The sequence below is a fragment of the Diceros bicornis genome, chromosome 38 (assembly GCF_020826845.1).
Source record: "Diceros bicornis minor isolate mBicDic1 chromosome 38, mDicBic1.mat.cur, whole genome shotgun sequence".
NCBI lineage: Eukaryota > Metazoa > Chordata > Mammalia > Perissodactyla > Rhinocerotidae > Diceros > Diceros bicornis.
Genome location: NC_080777.1, coordinates 7,484,896 through 7,504,002, shown reverse-complemented (window position 1 = coordinate 7,504,002; position 19,107 = coordinate 7,484,896). Strand labels below are relative to the sequence as shown.

Here is a 19,107-nt window from a genome sequence, read left to right as displayed (position 1 = left end):
CCCAAGGCCTGGCCTAGATGTGTTATTCAGCTGATGTAATCAACTATTTGATCTGTTTCCCCCATTCATTTGTGTCCGATTTTGGGGGGGGATTATTTTTTAAGGTTTTAACTTTTCTTTGGAGGCCTCTTCCTACCTGAAATAGCACAGATCTTAAACTTTCCTTCAAACATCGGCCAGCGTCACAATGTCAGACAGACGTGGTATAAACCCACTCGAGAGTGATCAAGAATAAGGAGAGAACCCAAATGAACAACATCAGGTCTGAAAGAGGAGGCATCATTACAGATTTTACAGACATTCAAAAGATAGTGGGAGGACATTAGGAATAATTTTACACCAACAAGTTCAACAACTTAGAAGAAATGGACACATTCCTTGAAAATGGACACAGTGAGAAAGACGTTGAGTTGGATCTCCAGTGAGCTGAACCTCCTAAATGCCAGATCCAGTGGGCACGTTCAAGGTCTTACCTGACCCCTCTGGGGCATTTGACACTGCTGACCACTCCACCTTAAAATCTTCCTCTTTTGGCTTCCATGAAACACTCTTAGTGCTTCTTCTTTTTTACCTCCCTCTCCCTCCTCCTTCCTTTCTGCTTAATTACAGGACCCTCTAGTGACTCTCCTGGGTCTTCTCCACTCATTCCATATTTGCATACAGGGCTTTCACTACCATTTGTATGCTGACATCTCCCAAATCTGAGCCCAAATTGCTTTTCTGAGCTTCAAATTGACTAACAATCCAACTTGTGTCTAGACAATTGTCTATGCTGGTCATTTAATCAACAAGCGCCCCCACCCCTTGGATGTCCTCAGATCTCTCAAACTCCACTTTTCCTCTTTGTCTGCTAATGATATCCAGTTTTCATTGGAAACTATCCCTCTGCCATTCCCAATCCGTGTGGTCAGGAAGAGCCCCTCTCTCACGAGACCCCATTTACCCCCTCCAATCCACTCTCCATGCTGTTGACTGAGTGCTCTTCCCCCAAAACATATCTCATTAGGGTGGTTTTAAAGCTGGGGCCCAAGTCCTTTGACATTGCTCCATTGAGAGGTAGGGTGTTCTCCATTTGAATCTAAGCAGGTTTGTGACTGCTTCTACCAATAGAGCCCACAGAAGTGACACTGTGAGACTTTCAAGGTTAGGGCAGAAGGTCCATGCAGCTTCCAATGGTCCTGCAATGCTCATTGCCTAGAGGTCCCCTCTCGGGAAATTCCCTCTCAGAACCCAGCCACCATATTGTGAAAAGTCCAAGTCACGTGGAGAGGCCACGTGTAGACGCTCAGTCCCAGTTGAACCAGATTTCAGGTTATCCCGGTCCAGGTACCAGAACTCAGAATCATTTTGCAAGTGGGTCCTCCAGCCACAGCTGTTCCAGCTGCCACCATTTGAGTCTTCCCAGCTGAGGCTTCAGACGTACTGGAGCAAAGAAGAGCAGTCTCAGCTGTGCTTTGTCCAATTTCCTGACCTGCAGAATTTATGATCATAACAAAATGGTTGAGTCAAGTCACTAAATTTGGGGGTAGTTCATTACATAGTAATAGTAACTGCAACACTCATGCCACACCTGTGCTTGAAATGTTCCAGTGATTCCTCATTGCCACCAGGATAAAATCCAAATTCTTTTGCCCTTCATTACCAGGTTCCTGCACACCCCCAGAGCCATCTCCTGTCCCTGTCACATGAGCTCTACTCCCAGCCATACTGCAGTTCCCAGAATGTTGCCTACTTTTCTAGGCTTCCACGCCTTTGTACACGCTATTGCTCTGCCTGGATGTCTTTCTGACATCCAGATATTAAGTAAATCATCTGGAAAACTGGGGAATATAAATCCACTTCCTTCCCTGAAATACTTTCTTCCAGGAATAATAGTGTTTGAGTGGCCCTAAAATAGTTCAGGTGCTCTGTGAAACAATATTCAAAGAATGTGTGTTAGGTCTCTGAATAAAATAACAGTTATACATATGGATTCTGGAGCCAGATTGCCTGTGTTCAAATCCCAGCTCTGTTTTACTAGTGGGGGACTTGGTGCAAGTTATTTAACCTCTCTGTGCTCCCATTCCCCATCTGTAGAGTAATAAATAATACTTACTTTACAGAGCTATGGTTAAGATTAAAAGAGTTAAAATGTGTAAAGTGCTTAGTGCCTGGCAGACTGTGCTTGGATAAATAAGCGTTTAATGTAAAATAAATCTCCTGCAAGTAGTTGACCTGAATCGTTGCTCAAGTCTCATTCCCAAGCGGCTTTTTCGGGGGGCCTCCCCTGATGCCTCCCCGACTCTAGCCGGCTTCACAGATAGATCCATGTTTTCTCAGCACCTTCAGTTTATCGCAGCTACAGCATTTATCACCGTCTGCAATTCTGTCATTGCCATTGTTAGTAACCCTCAGTTCATCTATCAGATCCTTGAAGGCAGGGGCTGGCTTTTCTCCTTTCTCTCTCCCCAGAATGTGAGTCATATTAGGACTTCAATAAACGTGTATTAAATTGAATTTTGCTCTGATTTTATACTCACAGTAACTCAAGCCCAGAAAGGCTAAATGAATTCTTCTAAGTCATAGAGGTAATCAGTGGCTGAATAGAGACTAAAACTTTCAGTCCTGTTCACTTCTGACTGCCAGGCCTCAGCTAGTTAGCATGTGTGTGTGTGTGTGTGAGTGAGTGTGTGTTCACCAGTATCACCACTAAGCCCTGCTGACTGCCTGCTTTTTAAATTATTTTATTCAGATACCCATAAAATAATGCATGGTCTTTTAGCATCCTTCCTCTGAGCCCCTGGGCTGTTTTAGGGTCTTTTAATCACTATTGTTCCTGGTGCAAGAGGGTTGCTGGGAAGGAAGTGGATTTGTATCTTTCCAATTATTCAGACGATTTGCTGGATAATTCCGAAGCCTTGAACTCCTCCCTAAGGTATGAGGCGGTTGCTTTTATCCGTTCACTTTTTCCAGCTGTAGAGGTGAGGGCGACATTATTCAGAAAATCTAATTCACTTTGGGGCCTCCTGCTGCCGGCTTGGACGCAGATGGCCGAATCCACTTGTTTCTACCAAACTGCCACATTATCAACACCAGACGGCGCTGTGTCCTCGCTGGCTTTCTAACCACCACGTCGAGCACACGCACAAAGCCCAGGTTTTCCTCCGGGACAGTTCAGGGGATGATTCCTAACATCTCCCCTTCGCGGTGGCAGGAGCATTTCGCGGCAGTGTGTGTGTGTATAAGGGGGGTCCCATTTTAACCAGTCTTGCGGAGACCTGTTTGTAAGCTGTCTCCAGCTTTCAGCTCTATTATCTAAGACCTCTTTTTCTCCGTGACTTGAAACAAATCCATTTAAATCAGAACGAATTGAAGGCCTACTAGGCACCAGGCGCTGTGCGTTGCTGGCTCCCATCTCCCTCACGTTAAATGCATCCTCCAGATTAAAGGGCTCGACCTGAATCTTTCCCGACCTTGCCAGAGGAGCACACAGGCGCAACTCGCGGTGTCCTCGGCCGAGGTTCCCGCTCGGTTCATCCGTCTGGGGAGAGTGAGATGTGTCCATCTCCCCCAGTGTCTGGACAACGAGCCCCCTCTGCCCTCCTCTTCTACTTTCTTCCCTTCGCCCCGATTTGTAAGTGGTATTTTTGGGGGGTGGGGGAGGGCGGAGAGAAGGGCGGGGAAGGGGCCAGCGGGGAGGGGCGTCGGAGCGCTGTCACCGGGTGTCACGCCGCCCTCCCCGCCCCTCCGCCCGGGGTGTGGGAGCGCGGCGGAGCGCGCGGCAGAGGCGGGCGCGTGGGGACGCGGGAGTGCGGGGTCTCAGCGAGCCGCGCGGCACCCGGAGCGCGCTGGCCGCCTGAGCTGGGCGCGGAGCCCGGAGCCCGGAGCCGGCGCCACCCGCCCCCTGTGCGCCGGGCAGCAACCCCGGCCGCGGCAGCCCGGCTCCCGGGGAGCGCGCCCCGCCATGGAGCCTTCGCACAAAGACGCTGAGACGGCGGCGGCGGCGGCGGCGGTGGCGGCGGCAGACCCCCGGGGGGCGTCCTCGTCCAGCGGGGTGGTGGTGCAGGTCCGCGAGAAGAAGGGTCCTCTGCGCGCCGCCATCCCCTACATGCCCTTCCCAGTGGCGGTCATCTGCCTCTTCCTCAACACTTTCGTGCCGGGACTGGGTAAGTGGCGGCGGCCACGACCCCTGCGCCCTGGGCCCCGCCGTGGGAGGGCGGGCAGGGGAGGGGCCGGGGAGGGACCCTCGGGCGGCGCCCACGGGCGGCAAGTGCTGCGCCCGCGCGCCGGCCCGCGCTCCCAGCGCCCCCTGGCAGGAGGCAGGAGCGCGTGGAGCGGGCGTCCGGGAGGGAGGCGCCGCGCGGGGCTCTGGGACCCGCATGTCACCTTCTCCCACCCGTGGGCGAGGCTGTGCGGCCCGGAAGAGCCGGAAACTTTGCCGGGAATGTTGGAGCCCGCGGGCGGCTGCCCGGACGGCTCCCCTGGCCCCGGCGAGGCTCCCCTCCAGGCGCCCCGAAATCCTGCCCTTCTCTTCGCCGCGCCCCTTTCTCCTAGGGGCGCGGGGCTCCAGCAGGAGGAGCAGTGGGGCCGCCGGGCGTTGGACAAGCGGGCCGAGCGAGGGGAAGGGGGGACCAGCCGAGCTTAGGAGACACCCCTCAGCCCCGCCTGCGTGCGCAGGGTGCGGACCGTGTGGGGGCGAGCGCTCTTTAGCCAGTCTCCTCCACCTCCTTCCGGAGTGCCTGCGATTCCGCCATCACCCCCGCGGGGCGCCAAGGGGATGGGGGATGATTTTATTAGTTTGGATGCCTGTGGGTTTGAGCCGACTTGGCCAGAGGTGACCCCATAACTCCCTCCCATTCCTTCCGTTCCTGAGAAAGTGGAGAGTGCGCCGATGTAATTCTGTGTCGGTCGGGCTGCCTGGAGGGGCCCTGATGGCATCAGTATCCCACATTTTAAAACAGAGACCTATCACAGAGATAAGGGTGCCGGGGGGTGCGAAGAGGAAGGGAACGAGAAGTTTTCCTGACCCCCCTTCTCCTATCCCCACCCCCAAATCTCTCTCTGCACGCTCTCCCCCCACTCCCAGCTTGCTGGCTTGGCACCGGCCCGTCTTTCGTGCAGGGACTGGAGAGGCAGGCACCTCTGTGTCCCCTCCAGGAGAAAGCCTGCCCCAGTTGCCAGCGTATGGCTCCCAGTTCCCAAGCGGTCAGCTGGAAGTGGTTTTCTGTTTTCCTTTGGCTTTTCTCACGGCCCCACTCTCGGCCAGCTTAGCAGGGTCCTCTGCAGCGGTGATAGCGAAGGTCACACCCACTCCCGCAGGACGTGCTCACTTTCCCCTGGTGCTCTTTCTGCCCCAGGGTGGGGGGCTGCTGTGGCCAGAGCAGCCTATCTGTCTGAGCAGGAGGTTAGGTGGGCTTCAGTGTGCTTGCCCCTTCCAGGATGCCTCCAGCAGCCGACTTCCCTAGACGGAGTCGTGAGGCCGGCCCTCTTTGCACATTCAGACAGTGTGAGGAGGCCAGCCGATGTTAATTTTATTGTCTCAGAAATTCCCACCTGCTGGAGTACAAACACACTGCCTGCCCATCTCTCTGGGGATGTGAAAATCATGTGCAAGGATTCTACTTTTTTAAAAGTGGCGAAGTAAATGCCATCCTATGGGCTTCTGAGGAAACAAACACATTGGTGCCAGGTGGGAGGGGCTGCACCAAGTTGCAGCCAGGTGAGGGAACCACCCCTGTGGGCCAGCACCCCCCCCCCAGGCAGTAGCTGCCCATCTGTGCACCTGTGCATGCCCCCCTGGCGCTCACCTCACCAGGCACCTTTCCCCCCCTTAGCCCTGCTGCCACTCCCCCTGGTCCCCTGCCCTCCGCCCCCTGCCCTGGGGAATCCAGCTTTTCCCTCCTCACGCTTGCCTTTGTTAGATCAGAATCCTAAAGGGATTTGGGTAAGAAACTTTTCTAAGAAGCCAGGAGAAAATAAGCAAGCTCCCAAAGTAGTAAAACAGAAGAGCCATGCATGTACAGACTTCTGAATTTTCAATGACCGAATGCAGGCATTTTCCCGTTTTGTTTTGGTTGTCATTGTACATTGTCCTGGGTGCACAGGCCCCTGCCCCTCTCCACTGAAGGGGGTTCCAGATCCTTGGGCGTGTTTCTCATCTGTGAGTCAGGGATGCCTGTGTCTCTGGTTGCCAGGAGGATGGAGTGAAATTGCTGAAGCCCAGGGTCTGGCACGTAGGAAGTGCTCCGGAGATCGGGGGGGTCCCTCTTGTGCTGCTCTTCTGCAGAGCTGAGCACTGGCCCCATCTCTGGGTGTGTGTGGACGTGACCTTCGGGACCTTTTCTTCTGAGTGCTTGTTGATCTCTCTGCTCCCCTCAACCTGCAGTGGAGTCCTGGACAGCAAAGCTAACCAGGCAAAACTCACAGGCATTTTTTTGCCCCCAGCAGTGGTATGAATGGCCCCAGCTCTTAGAAATCCTCCCCTGAGGCCACATCCACGTCTCCAGGTCCTCCTGGCTTGTCTGAAGCTCCTGCTAAAACTGAATGTTGACCTCTGACTCTGCCCTTTGATGAAATGCAGCTTCTTTCAATCCATTCACTCATTCATTCAACAAACACAGTGCAGTCACCACGCACTGGGGATGTAGGGATGAATAAATCAGTCAAGATGTCATAGAGCGTTGAGGAAAATTGATGCAAATTTTGTTTAAATTTGATCCGTGCTATGTTTTAGCAGGAATTACTTCTTCCTGGGTGGGGTGGAGGTTCTGAGAAAGGCTCCCAGAGGGAGTAGCATTAGGTGAGTCCTGCTGAGAATATCCATTACATGACTGGAGCACTCACCATCCTCACTTCACCCCCACTCTCTGGAAAAAGGTCAGACCACTGGACCAAAAATCTTTTCTTTTTTCTGGAAGCTTTCTTCCCTGCAAGTCTTCTCCTCATTTGCAAATTGGACCAGAGTGCTAGCATTGGGCTGCATGAAGGCTCGTTTTTTTCTCTGATGTAGGTCCCTCCAGTCTGTAGGTGCCTTCTCAATGGAAGCAACAGTGTCGTCAGGATAACCCTCATACTCTAAGTAGAATGTTTCCTCTGCTGGAGAGTGAATGGGAAGGAGAAGTGATTTACGATCACTTTGACTCCTCACTGGAATAAACAACGCAAATTTAAAAGACAGATGATGGTAAAGAGAGTTGCTCCCAGTCCTATTCAGCGAAATTCTATTAATAAAGACCACTGCCAGTACCTTCCTTCATAGTCCAACAAGCAGGGCGTTTATAAGTATATACACAATTATTCATAAATGTCATGAAAATTCATTGTTATGACCCAAAATGGCCAGAGAGCATGTCTGTTGGTCAGGGGCAAAGTTATACTTTCATATTTAAAAATTATATGTAACTTGATTGACTTAGTGGATAAGTTGATAACTCAGATAGTGACAAGGAGAGTGGGAAGGAGGAGAACTTCCATTGATGATTAACCATTCCCTCATGACCAGACGAATGTTGGCCATTAATCTACTATTAAATGTTCATAAATATTTAATCTATTCCTAATACACTGCCTACTCTCTGACGCTCAACTGGAGTCTTGCTTCCCCAGTAAAGGCACCACAGCCTGGCTCACCTTCTCTTTCCTCTAGGCCTGAGGCTGGAATTGATGATTAATCATGCCCTACCTTGTGGCACCTTTTATATTTTTGAGTTTTTGTTACTGTTTCAAGAGTTTATTCTTTGTCTATCTAAATAGATTATAAGTTCCTTAAGAGCAGGAACCATTTAAAATTTCTCCATGATATAGTATGTTATTTATAATACATATTGACTAGCATTATGCTCCTGGAATAGGCATTAGAGATCATCTGGTCCAACGCCTTTATTTTATGTATAAGTGAGGCAGGCATGAGGGTGCAAGGACCAAGGAAGTTTACATCCTACTCAACCTTTTTAAGGAAGTTATTTGAGGATGTATTTTAGCAAAACAAGAGAGTAAACGAAGGAAGAAGATATAAGACCCAGGAAATAATGGATCCAGTTCAGGGCAGCCATGAAAAGCAACCCCTGGATAAAATTTTTCAGCAGGCCTGGAGAGCAGTCAGTCTTCATTATAGTGGGAAGATGGAAGGCTCCAGGAAAGAGGTCTCTGAGGATGGTGTGAGAAGGGGACATTCCACAGAGTAGAGACTATTATTGGGATGTTGCAAGAAATTAAAGTTGTGACAAAAAACAGAAAGCAAGCAAGAAAATCAGAATGCAGTCAATAACTTCAGTAAAGACAAAAAGCTATGCAAGCATTAAGATCCAAAAATGAAGCAACATACCCCATTAGATCAGGAGGTCAGCAGATTTCAAAAAGAAGAGTAGAAAGATTCCAAACAATAAATGGAATGAGACAGACTTTAAGGATATTAGGGATATGGTGTAGAAGGCGCATATTTCTTCAACAAGAAAAAAGAGAGGTAATCAGCAACTTAAGGAAAAACAAAAGTTTTTTCATGAAAGGCATAGCTCAAATATGAAGCAAATAAAAACGTGGCCTGATTTTGAGCAAGTGGCAGAATGTAAGAAAGGCTCGTAAGTGCATAGATCTGTATCGTTGGAACAGTGGTACACGATATGGGCTCTTAGCTTCTCTTTGACTCTGCAGTGAAGAATATTTGCTTAGTCATAATAATATAAATGCTGCTCAGTGGTTTTCAATTTCAACCAACCACAGACAAGGTACTAAAGACTACTTAATTAATAATGGCTATAAAGGAGGACGTAAAGGTTTTCCACCTTGACAATATAAAATGAAGTTGTCAGGTAGAAGACAAGAGAAGCAGAATTGTGATAGATTAAATTGTTGTTCCCAGTTATTCACTGTCCTCCCTGAAAGAGGATCCCACATCCTCACCTGATGCCTTGTGGCTTGCCACACTTCCTGTGGGAGGGGAATACTTCCTTCCCTGCCCACTGATTCAGGCTTGGTCATGTGACTTGCTTTGCCGACTGAACATGAGTAGAAGCCAATGACGTAAGCCATGCCTGAGCAGACGCTTTAAGAGGCACTGTGAAGTTCTGCCATTGTTCTTTTCCCTCTCTTGTGAGAATGGCAGGTCTCAGATGTGGGCTGCTCTTGTAACCTGGTCCCAGAATAATGTGGACATCGGAAGCAGGGCATGACATGGCGTGTGAATGAGAAATAAGCCTGAGTTGCTGAGATTTTGTTGTTATTAGCATTGTTTTTGTCCCAGCACAACCCACCAAACCTGACTGACATGTAGAGGGTAGGGTAGAGGCATGAACACCCTCCTCATGTAAAGTGGGACCAAGAGATACTGTCTATAGTCGATAGACTAAGAAATAAAGGTTACCAAGGCAACCAGTAGATGAACTGAAGTAATATGTTGGGACAAAGGGACAATAGTGATATGCTGGGATAATGTTGGAACAAGAGTAGAAGGGAGATGAGGGGTGACATAAGTAAGGTAACTCATGTAAAATAGCAGAATGTCAATAAATGATGTCTACAGTAGATACAGCATGAAAAAGCAATACCAGCCTACTCTGGAGATTGGAAAACATCAGAATTCCCACTTTTTCTGGCATCATCAATTCTTTTTTGTGTTGTGACTCTTTCCTAGCATACATACATGCTGAAATTGTCCCCCGTCTTTTTAAAGTAGCCTCGCTTGATCCTACATCCCACTCTGGCCATTGCCCATTTCTCTGCTCCCCTTTACAGCACAGTTCCCTGAAAGAGTTGTCTGAATTTGTTGTCACCAATCCCTCTTCTCTCATTTTTTTCCTGAACCCATTCTAATCACGTGTTTGCCTCCATCCCTCACCTAAATTGTACTCATCAGTATCAGCAGTCACCTCCAGGTTGCTGACTTTGCCAGTGGTCAGTTCTCTGTCTTCATCTTCCTGGACCTCTCAGTACCGTTGGACACGGTTGCTCACTCCCTCCTCCTCGAAATGCTATCTTCTCTTGGCTTCCGGAACACCAGCCTGTCCCAATTTTCTTTCTACCTCATGGCTCCTCCTCTGTTTCCTTTGCTTATCTTGGCAACTTCTAAACTTGGTAGTTGTCCAGGGCGTTTGATCTTCTTGATCTTGATCTTCCCTTTGATCTTGATCTCTTTTCCGCCTACACTCACACCCTTGATGATCACGCTTAGTCTCCTGGTTTTAAATTGCATCCTTATGATGATGACTCCCATGTCCAGATCTCTAGCTCAGAGCTCTCCCCTGAGCTCCAGAGTCTTAGATCCAACTGACTTCTCAGCATTTCCCCTTGGAAACCGAAAGACATCCCAACTTAACTTATGCCGAGCGAAACTCCTGATCTTCCTCCCCAGACCGCTTCTCCCTCATCTTTCCCCATCGCAGTAAATGTCATCCTTTCAGTAGCTCGGGCCCAAAACTGGCACTCATCCTCGACTCTTTTATTTCTCACACCCCACGCCCAATCTGTCAGGAAGTACTCTTGGCTCTGCTTTCAAAATCTATTCAGTATCTGACCACTTCTTACCACCTCATCTCCACCTCGCTGGTGCAAGTCTTCATCTTCTCCTGAATGATTTCAGTGATCTCTTAAAGGGTCTGCTCACCTTTACTGATGTCCCTTACAGTCTGTCCACAACATGGCAACCAGAGAGATCCTTTGAAAACACAAGTGAGTCGGATCATGTCACTTTTGACCTGGAAACCCTCCAATGGCTCCCATGTCACTCAGAGTAAAAGCTTAAGTCTTATTATGACCCACAAGGCCCTAGACCAGAACTTTCCAAAAGAAATATAACATGAACCACAGATGTAATCTGAAATTTTCTAGTATCTATTTTATAAAACGTAAAAAGGAACAGGTGACATTAACTTTAATAATAGTGTATTGTACTTAACCCCGTGTGTACAAAATATTATCATTCAGTGCATATCAATATAAAAATTATTAATGAGCTATTTTATATTCCTTTTTTTTGCATACTGAGTTTTCAAAATCTCATGTGAGTTTTATACCTACAGCACATCTCAGGTTGGACCAGCCCCATTCAAGTGCACACCAGCCACAGTGGCTGCCATATCGGACAGCACAGCTCTGTTGCGTCTGCTTCCCACTCTCTCTCTGATTTCATCTTCCGCTACTCTCCCTTTCGCTCACTCTGCTGTAGCCCACTGGCCTCTTCACTGTTTCTTAAATATGTCAGAGGCACCTTCATGCTTCAAGGCTTTTACATTTGCTGTTTTTTCTGCCTGGAGTACTTGTCCTCCAGATACCTATGTGGCTCACTAGTTCGCATCCTTAGGTCTTTGCTCAAATGTCACCAACTCAGTAAGGCCTTCTGTATTAGTTTGCTAGGGCTGCCATACCAAATACGACAGACTGCGTGGCTTAAACAAGAGAATTTATTTTCTCAAAGTTCTGAGGCTGGAAGTCCAAGATCAAGGTGTTGGCGGGGTTGGTTTCTTCTGAGGCCTCTCTCCTTGGCTTGTAGATGGTCGTCTTCACGTGGTCTTCTCTCTGCGTGTGTCTATGTCCTAATCTCCTCTTCGTATAAGGATGCCAGTCGCGAATGTATGCTCCGTGAGGGCAGGTTTGTTCTTTTTTCCATCTGTTTTGTTCGTTTGTATATCCCTGCAGCATAGAACAGTGCCTGGTTCATAAAAGATGCTCAGTAAATATAAATTGAATGGATGAATGAATGAATTTGCTAAAACCAGAAATAGAAGTGATTGCCTTTGGGAAGCTGGACTCAGCACAAGGAGACTGGGATAGGGGTCTATTGCTTTTCATTAAAAGCCCTTTTTTCCCTATTTGATTTTTCAAAATCTGTGTACATGTATTACTTTTTTTTTTTTTTTAAAGCTAAGAATCAATGCTATGGAAGGAAAGGGTACTTTCATATACTGCTGATAGGAATGTAAATTGGGACAACTTTTCTGGAAAACAGTTTAGCACTTATGTATCAAGGGTCTTAAAATGTTCATACCTTTTTTTTGTTTGTTTGTTTATTGCAGTAACATTGGTTTATAACATTGTAAAAATTTCAGGTGTACATCATTGTACTTCTATTACTGCATGGACTACCTTTTAATTCAATAGTTCCACTTGCAGGAATTCATCCTAAGGAAACAATCAGAAACATTTATGCATAATGTTTTATTTATTTATGCATAAAGATGTGTCATGAAGCATTATTTATAATATTGAAAATTGTAAACAACCCCAAATGACAACAAGAATGGTTAAATAAGTGATAGCTATCCTCATGGTAGAATATTATACACCCATTAAAATGGTGTTTACATAGAGTTTCTGATGATGTGGAAATTTTTAGGGTATAAGGGAGAAAAGTAGGTTGAAAATTGTGCTGTCAATATGATCACAAATATTTTTGTTTGCTTGATTCTGAGGCACCTCCTTTCCCCACATTTTGAAAGTTTCTTAATTTGAGATATGATCATTGATATTGAGAGAAATAATTTCTTTTTTCTTTCTTTCATTTTTTTTCCTAAAACGTTGTTGCTAAATTAATGGTGTGTTTTATGATCAATGACATCCTAAAATCAAGAAAATATAAAGTAAATGATAAACAGATAGATAAGACTGGAAGGAAATGCATAGCGACATTTCATTCAACAACAGACGGCGTACACGATGGTGGTCCCATAAGATTAGTGCAATGTACCCTGGGTATGTAGTAGGCTCTACCATCTAGGTTTGTGTAAGTACACCCTATGATGTTTGCATAACGACAAAATCGCCTAGCAATGCATTTCTCAGAACGTATCCCTGTTGTTAAGCAACACACGACTGTACATTAAAATGTTAACAGGTGGTGGGAGTATGGGTGATTATTTTCTTCTTTATATTTTTCCATATTTTCAAAATTTTCTAAAATGAGCATAAAATGTATTACTTTTATAATTAGAAAAACTAAATAAGCATTGTTTTGAAAAAACATCCTCCTCACAGGGTTATGATGCTCTAGTGCAAATGTGGCAGTGTTTTGACAACGGTGAAACGCTGTAAAATATCAGGGTCTGCCATGTCTGCACTCCACTGTATTTACACTCCCTGTCTACCTATCCATTGCAGGACCACTTATAATCCAATGTAGAAATGTCACTATGCTGTCTTGGGGTCAGAGGCTCCCCTGTCACTCTTAGAAGTCAAGTGACACCTACTCCGTGGGTCCCCTATGGGACATATCCCATGATGGGTTGGGTCACAGCCTGGGCAGTGACACTTTGAGGGGTGACTGGGTCAGGTTCAATGACGTACACAGCATCCACATTTCTTTTGAGACGTTGCAAGGACCCTGGCTGCTGTAGGGAGTGGACGTGGTCAGTCAGCGGATGACATTGAGGAAGCTTGTGTTTCAATCAAGTGTGGACCGGGAGCTGAGCAGAGGCGAGCTGACTTCTGAGGGCCGTCTACAGCATGTCACCCACCAGACACGCACTGTGCTCCTGCTGTGCGCCAGGCCCGTGCTCGAGCTGAGATACGACGTCCAAGAAGACATGGTCCCCGTGCCCCAGGAGCTGGCCGTCTGCTGGGAGGGTGGACTGGACTGAATGCAGGCGGGGGATGTGTGCTTCAGTGGAGGAAGGGAGGGATGGCTGCTGGGGCCCGTCTCATCCGGTCCCCAGCGGGGAGGGAATGCTCTCCGGCAAAGCTGGCAACTGGGGAAAATGAGCAACAGGCTGAACAGAGTGACCCGAGGGCACTGAACTGAGCAACATTTCCAGTTCTGCATCAGATTCATGAAGCCACAAAGCGTCATGGAAATGGGGGTGAACTAGAAGTTAGGAAGCCTCAGGGCTAGTTCTGGTTCTTCAGGAGCATGGAACCTTGAACAAGTCGCTTAACCTCTCTGAGCCTCAGTTTCCCCATCTGTGAAATGGAAATAATAATCCCTGCTCTCCCACCTCGCAAGGTCGTTGTGTTCTGTTAACCATAAAGCACTCCATGGTCAGAAAGGGGGTTAGCACTCCCAATTAACACTGGCAAAGTGTCCTTTGTTCCCAAGATCATTCCTGGGGTTTTTCTCAGAGCGGCACCCGGGGTGGGTGGGAGACCAGTAAGCACTTCTGCCTTTTTCAGCATCCTGGTCCCACACGGCTCTCAGAGCTGAGACCTGGGACTTCCTACAGGGCACCCACCAAACCTCAGTCACCTGCGCTGGGGGCGAGGGGGAGATGCAAGTTCTCTCGGGCTTGGCTTACCATGCAGCAGAAGGTTTTGCTGTTATAGTCCCCAAACCCTGGGCTGTGCGAGGGACGTGTGTCTGAGGTTGACTTAACAGTTTGGTGAGAGGCTGTGGGAGCATCGAACTGGTGAATGAGTGTGTGTTTGTGTGTGCGCACACATGGGCGCACACACACAAATGCCCTCACGGGCTTTACCTGTAGTTATTTTACTATAAAAACTAGAGGCAGTTCCTAGGTGTGTGTTGGAACATCCCAGCCTCACAAGTCCAGGGAGGCCACTGGCAGCTCGTTTGTCACCCTTGAGGCACATAGTGGTGGTTTATATGTGGTCTTGGGAGGATATATGTTGGCGGCCGGTGTGTCTTCAGCGTGGGAACTTCCCAGTGAGAACGGGGTGCTGGGTCTCCATGGCCCAGGCGGAGGACATTTTCCCCTCATGTTCATTAGGAGTGATGTTTCTAGGGAAAGGCGAGGCAGTGGTGAGGGGACAGTATTTTCTTATTCAAAAGAAAAAACACAAGGGTTAATTATGCATTCATTTTATGAAAGGTCTTAAATTCATTGAAGAAGCCATTTTTCTGAAAGGAATAAAATGACATGAGGCCAAGGCTGCCCTGGAACCTGAAATGTGTGGGGACCATGGCCAGGTCCCCTGGGGGAGCCGAGCACTCCGTGGACTTTGGTCTTGGTGGACTGAGAAATCTGACCCCGAGGCCAAGAATAATCTGGTGTCTGTGGAGGAGAGCCTGTCCTGAAACCTCCGCAAAGAGAATGGTCCCACTTTCTTAGGGCCAGGCAGCTTCGGGGCCCCTCCAACCCCTTCATTTTGCAGAGAGGAGGCCTCTCCACTTACCCACAATCTCACCCACAATCTCACTCTCACTTACCCCAGCCCGAGGCCTTCCTCGCTTGTCCAGGAGGGTTAATTACTATTTGTCTAATTAAATGAGTGTTATAAAGATCTGGTTGAGAGCTCAGAGGATGACACACGACCTGTCGGTGACAGCATCAGATCCCACCCCTGGATCTCCTCCTCACTGCCCCAGCCTTTCTTCCCTCATAACAGCTTTATTGAGATATATTTACATACCGCACACTCCTTCAAAGTGTACAGTCAGTGGTTTTTAGCAAATTCACAGCTTTTTGCTCCTTCCCCTGCCCCGTCTTCCAATCTTGCTATATGACCACTTTCTTTCAGAACCTCGGAAGCATAATGTGACAAGAACACCTTAAGGCAGGGGCGTTAGAGGAAGAGTGATCGTTTGGGAACCTTTTTGTGGTTGTTGTCTCAGAGTCCTGCTGGTGCAGGAATCCACATCTCAGAAGGCGAGGCCCACACTGGTGCCACAGATGGGCCAGACGCAAGCAGCCTGGAAGCTTCTGGAACGAACATTGTTTGGGAGGTTGTCATATTTTATTTTCTGTTTTGTTTTAAAAAGAAGCGTCTCACCAAGAAGGAAAACTTTCTCAATGAAAACATAATAGCATGGCACCAGTGGCTTAAGTTGAAATGTGGGGCATTTCTGAGCTGGAGTAATCCCCTTCCTCTGGGGACAGATGGCTCCGGCCCTGGTTGTGGGTGTTGCATTCATCTGAGACATGTCACCCTCAAGCCAAGCAGCAGAAGGGAGCCCTGACAGCCGTTCAGATGGACATGGGTCTTGTGGTCACACTGCCGGGTCATAGCTCAGTGTGGCTATGGTATTACCTTACTGTTTTATTAGAATTTCTATGTTAGCAGATTAAGCACATCTCCGCTCGTGTCTCAGCTCTGATCATTTCGTTCGGCTCTGAAATCTTGGTTGGTTCCCCATCATCCATGGACCAAGTGCATGCTCCACATTGGACCCACAAGGGTTCAATGAACTTCACCTTCTCTTTCCCTCCCTTTATTTAGTCGAACTGGGCAACTTGCTTTTTACAAGGTGCTGCCTGTGCGTTTTTGCTCCTGCTGTACCCCTGCCTGGAACACCCCCACACCATCATGTCTAAATCCTCCCCAGCCCTCAAGGCCATCTCCAACACCCCTCCTCTCCAAGCGTTTCTCCATGACTCCTCCTTCCTGGAACAGTGGGGCCACTTAGGACCCTTGCTCTCCTTAGATTCTGGTTCTGTTGTTGTCTTAGTCCTCTCATTGGATCATCGCCTTGTGGGTAGGGGCTATGCTTTACTCACCTTCTACCTCCACAGCACCTAGCGCCGTTCCAATAGGTAGCTGTCAAGTAGAGAGATGTGTGCATGCTGATTTCTGGTTGTGAAGCTGGAGCCAAGAGCAAGCCCTGTCCCTTTAACCGGTGAGCCCCTACTGAAGGGACACAGGCTGTATGTCACTTCTCAGCCTTCCTGGCTCAGAAGGAAGTAAGGGACAGCGTTCTCAGGACTGCGGGCTGGATTGGAGGAGTGTTACACCACAGCATTGTGTCTCTGAGGAGTCCTTGGGGTACTCAGGGGAGGGACACGGGGCAGAGGAGGGATGTTGGCTGCCCCCTGTTGCTGGAACAGAGGGCCTGCTCTGTGGGGGATTCACTGGGGACACTCACGATGTGACTGAGAAGACCTGGGCAGCCATCCATCCTTTCAAGTTGTATGGCTAACAACTGATAAGTAGGGGGTGGAGGGGGAGCGGTGGAGGGGATCCATCTCAGTAAACCATTTTAATAAAGATTGGTTTGGGCAATAGCCCTCAAATTAAATCTAGGGGGAAGTTGTTTTTTTTTTTTTTTTTTTTACATTTTTATTGATATTTTAATGGTTTCTAACATTGTGAGATTTTGGGTTGTACATTTTTGTTTGTCCTTCACTAGGGGGAAGTTTTGATGAGGAGCAGGATATGTGCATGATCTTAAAGGGCTCTCTGCAGGATGCTTATAACTTACAAGGGGAAAAATAACAGTGGAGAAACCAGACAGCATCTTGACTGGATGAACACAATAACATGACCTGGGCCTTGAAAGCATTATGCTAAGTGAAAGAAACCAGTCACAAAAGACCACATATTGTATGCTGCCATTTATATGAAATGTCCAGAATGGGCAAATCTGAAGAGTCAGAAAGTAGTTGTGGGGGGAGGAGTGGTGTGGTTGGGAAGACAAGGGGAATGATCGCTGGTGGGTATGGGATTTCTTTTTGGGGTGATAAAAATGTTCTGAAATTGATTGTAGGGATGGTTGCACAATTCTGAATATACTAAAAGCCACTGAATTATTAAATGAGTGAATGTTCTTGTATGTGAACTATATTTCAATAAAGCTGTTAAAAAATTAGCATCACCAAGGAAGACCAGACAGGCAACGCATGCCTCCTGGTGTGCTATCCGAGGGGGACACACATCACTTTTGTAGTATTCCAGCCAGGGGTGCATAAGCTGAATCTATTCATGAGGAAATATTAGAAAAGCCCAAATTGAGGGGCATTCTACAAAATCCCTGGCCCTCATTCTTCAAAAATATCATTGTCATGAAAGACTAAAGGAGACTAAAAAATATGACAACCAAATGCAAAGCATAATCTTGGGTTGGATCCTGTACTGAAGGGAAAAAGAATACCCAGAAGGACGTTATTGAGACAACTGACAAAATTGGAATATTGGGACCGTAGATTGAGAAAATATTGAATCCATATTCTGTTTCCTAAAATTGATAACTGCTGTGAATATGTAAGAGAATACCTTTGTCTTTGGAAATACACTAAAGTATTAAGGGGTAGAGATGCGGTGATCGCGGCTTATTTAAAAATGGTTCAGGGGGCCGGGCCCGTGGCTTAGCGGTTGAGTGCGCACGCTCCGCTACTGGCGACCCGGGTTCAGATCCCGGGCACGCACTGACGCACCGCTTCTCCGGCCATGCTGAGACCACGTCCCACATACAGCAACTAGAAGGATGTGCAACTATGACATACAACTGTCTACTGGGGCTTTGGGGAGAAAAAGGGGGAAAAAAACGGAGGAGGATTGGCAATAGATGTTAGCTCAGGGCCGGTCTTCCTCAGCAAAAAGAGGAGGATTGGCATGGATGTTAGCTCAGAGCTGATCGTCCTCACCAAAAAAAAAAATTGCCTTTAAAAATGGTTCAGAAAACATAAATAATAATACGAAGACTGAAAGAGAGAGAATGACAGAACAAATGTAGTAAAGTGTTAAAAATTGGTAATCTGGGTAAAGGCTAGACAGGAGTTCTCTGTATTATTCTTGAAACTTTTCTGTAAGTTTGAAAGTGTTTTAAAATGAAAAGCTAAAAAATTATATGGTTAAAAGCTGAACATATACATACAGTTCAGAAGTAGCAATGCTGCCTAAATCCAAACTACTGTACCCTAAGTAAGTTCTTTCTTATCACTTAAGGGTGTACCAGCTCTAACTGACTCAGGGGCCATCTGGGGCCACAGGAAGAAAGTCATGGTCAAGATGTCATTGGCTTGCAGGGCCCTGACCCCCAAAAGAGATTTTCCCAGGGACCCCTACCATTAAAATCCCAAGGTCACACAAAAGTTTACCGCAGCCATTGGGAGTGGGAGCTGTTCCTCCGCTCCATCAACACCAGCTTAATTATAACCAAAGTGAGTTTGCCAGGAGGCTGGGACCAGTGCACACAACCAGATCCCCTTGCAGTGGGTGGGTGGGACTAAACGGACTTCCTTTGGGGCCCATCGGGAATCTGAATGCTTCAGCCAGAGCTGGAGCAGATCACAGTGCTGAACAGCTATTTTGGAGAAGTCTTTCTTTTCTTGGTTATTCCTCTTTTTGACATCTCAGGGTGGAGTCCAAGAGTTATTGATGGACCTCAAAGAAACCAACCTCAAACCAACAACCAATGGCTGCATCATGATGGGAGGGCACGGGAGAGCTGCCCCTTAGTGTTGGCTGCTCTGAGGGGTCATGGGGCTTGTACATACAAGTGGAATGTTTCCAGGTATCACCCTGTGGCCTGAC

General features: G+C 47.6%; 1 protein-coding gene across 1 annotated transcript in view; it reads left to right on the top strand.

Annotated features, from left to right (window-relative positions):
* The first annotated feature begins 3,812 nt into the window (after positions 1-3,812).
* STUM (stum, mechanosensory transduction mediator homolog) overlaps positions 3,813-19,107 on the top strand; it is a 54,045-nt gene continuing 38,750 nt past the window's right edge. The window contains exon 1 of the mRNA XM_058533918.1: positions 3,813-4,145. Within this exon, the coding sequence (XP_058389901.1) occupies positions 3,944-4,145 (202 nt within the window). The 5' untranslated portion in view covers positions 3,813-3,943. The remainder of the gene's footprint in view (positions 4,146-19,107) is intronic.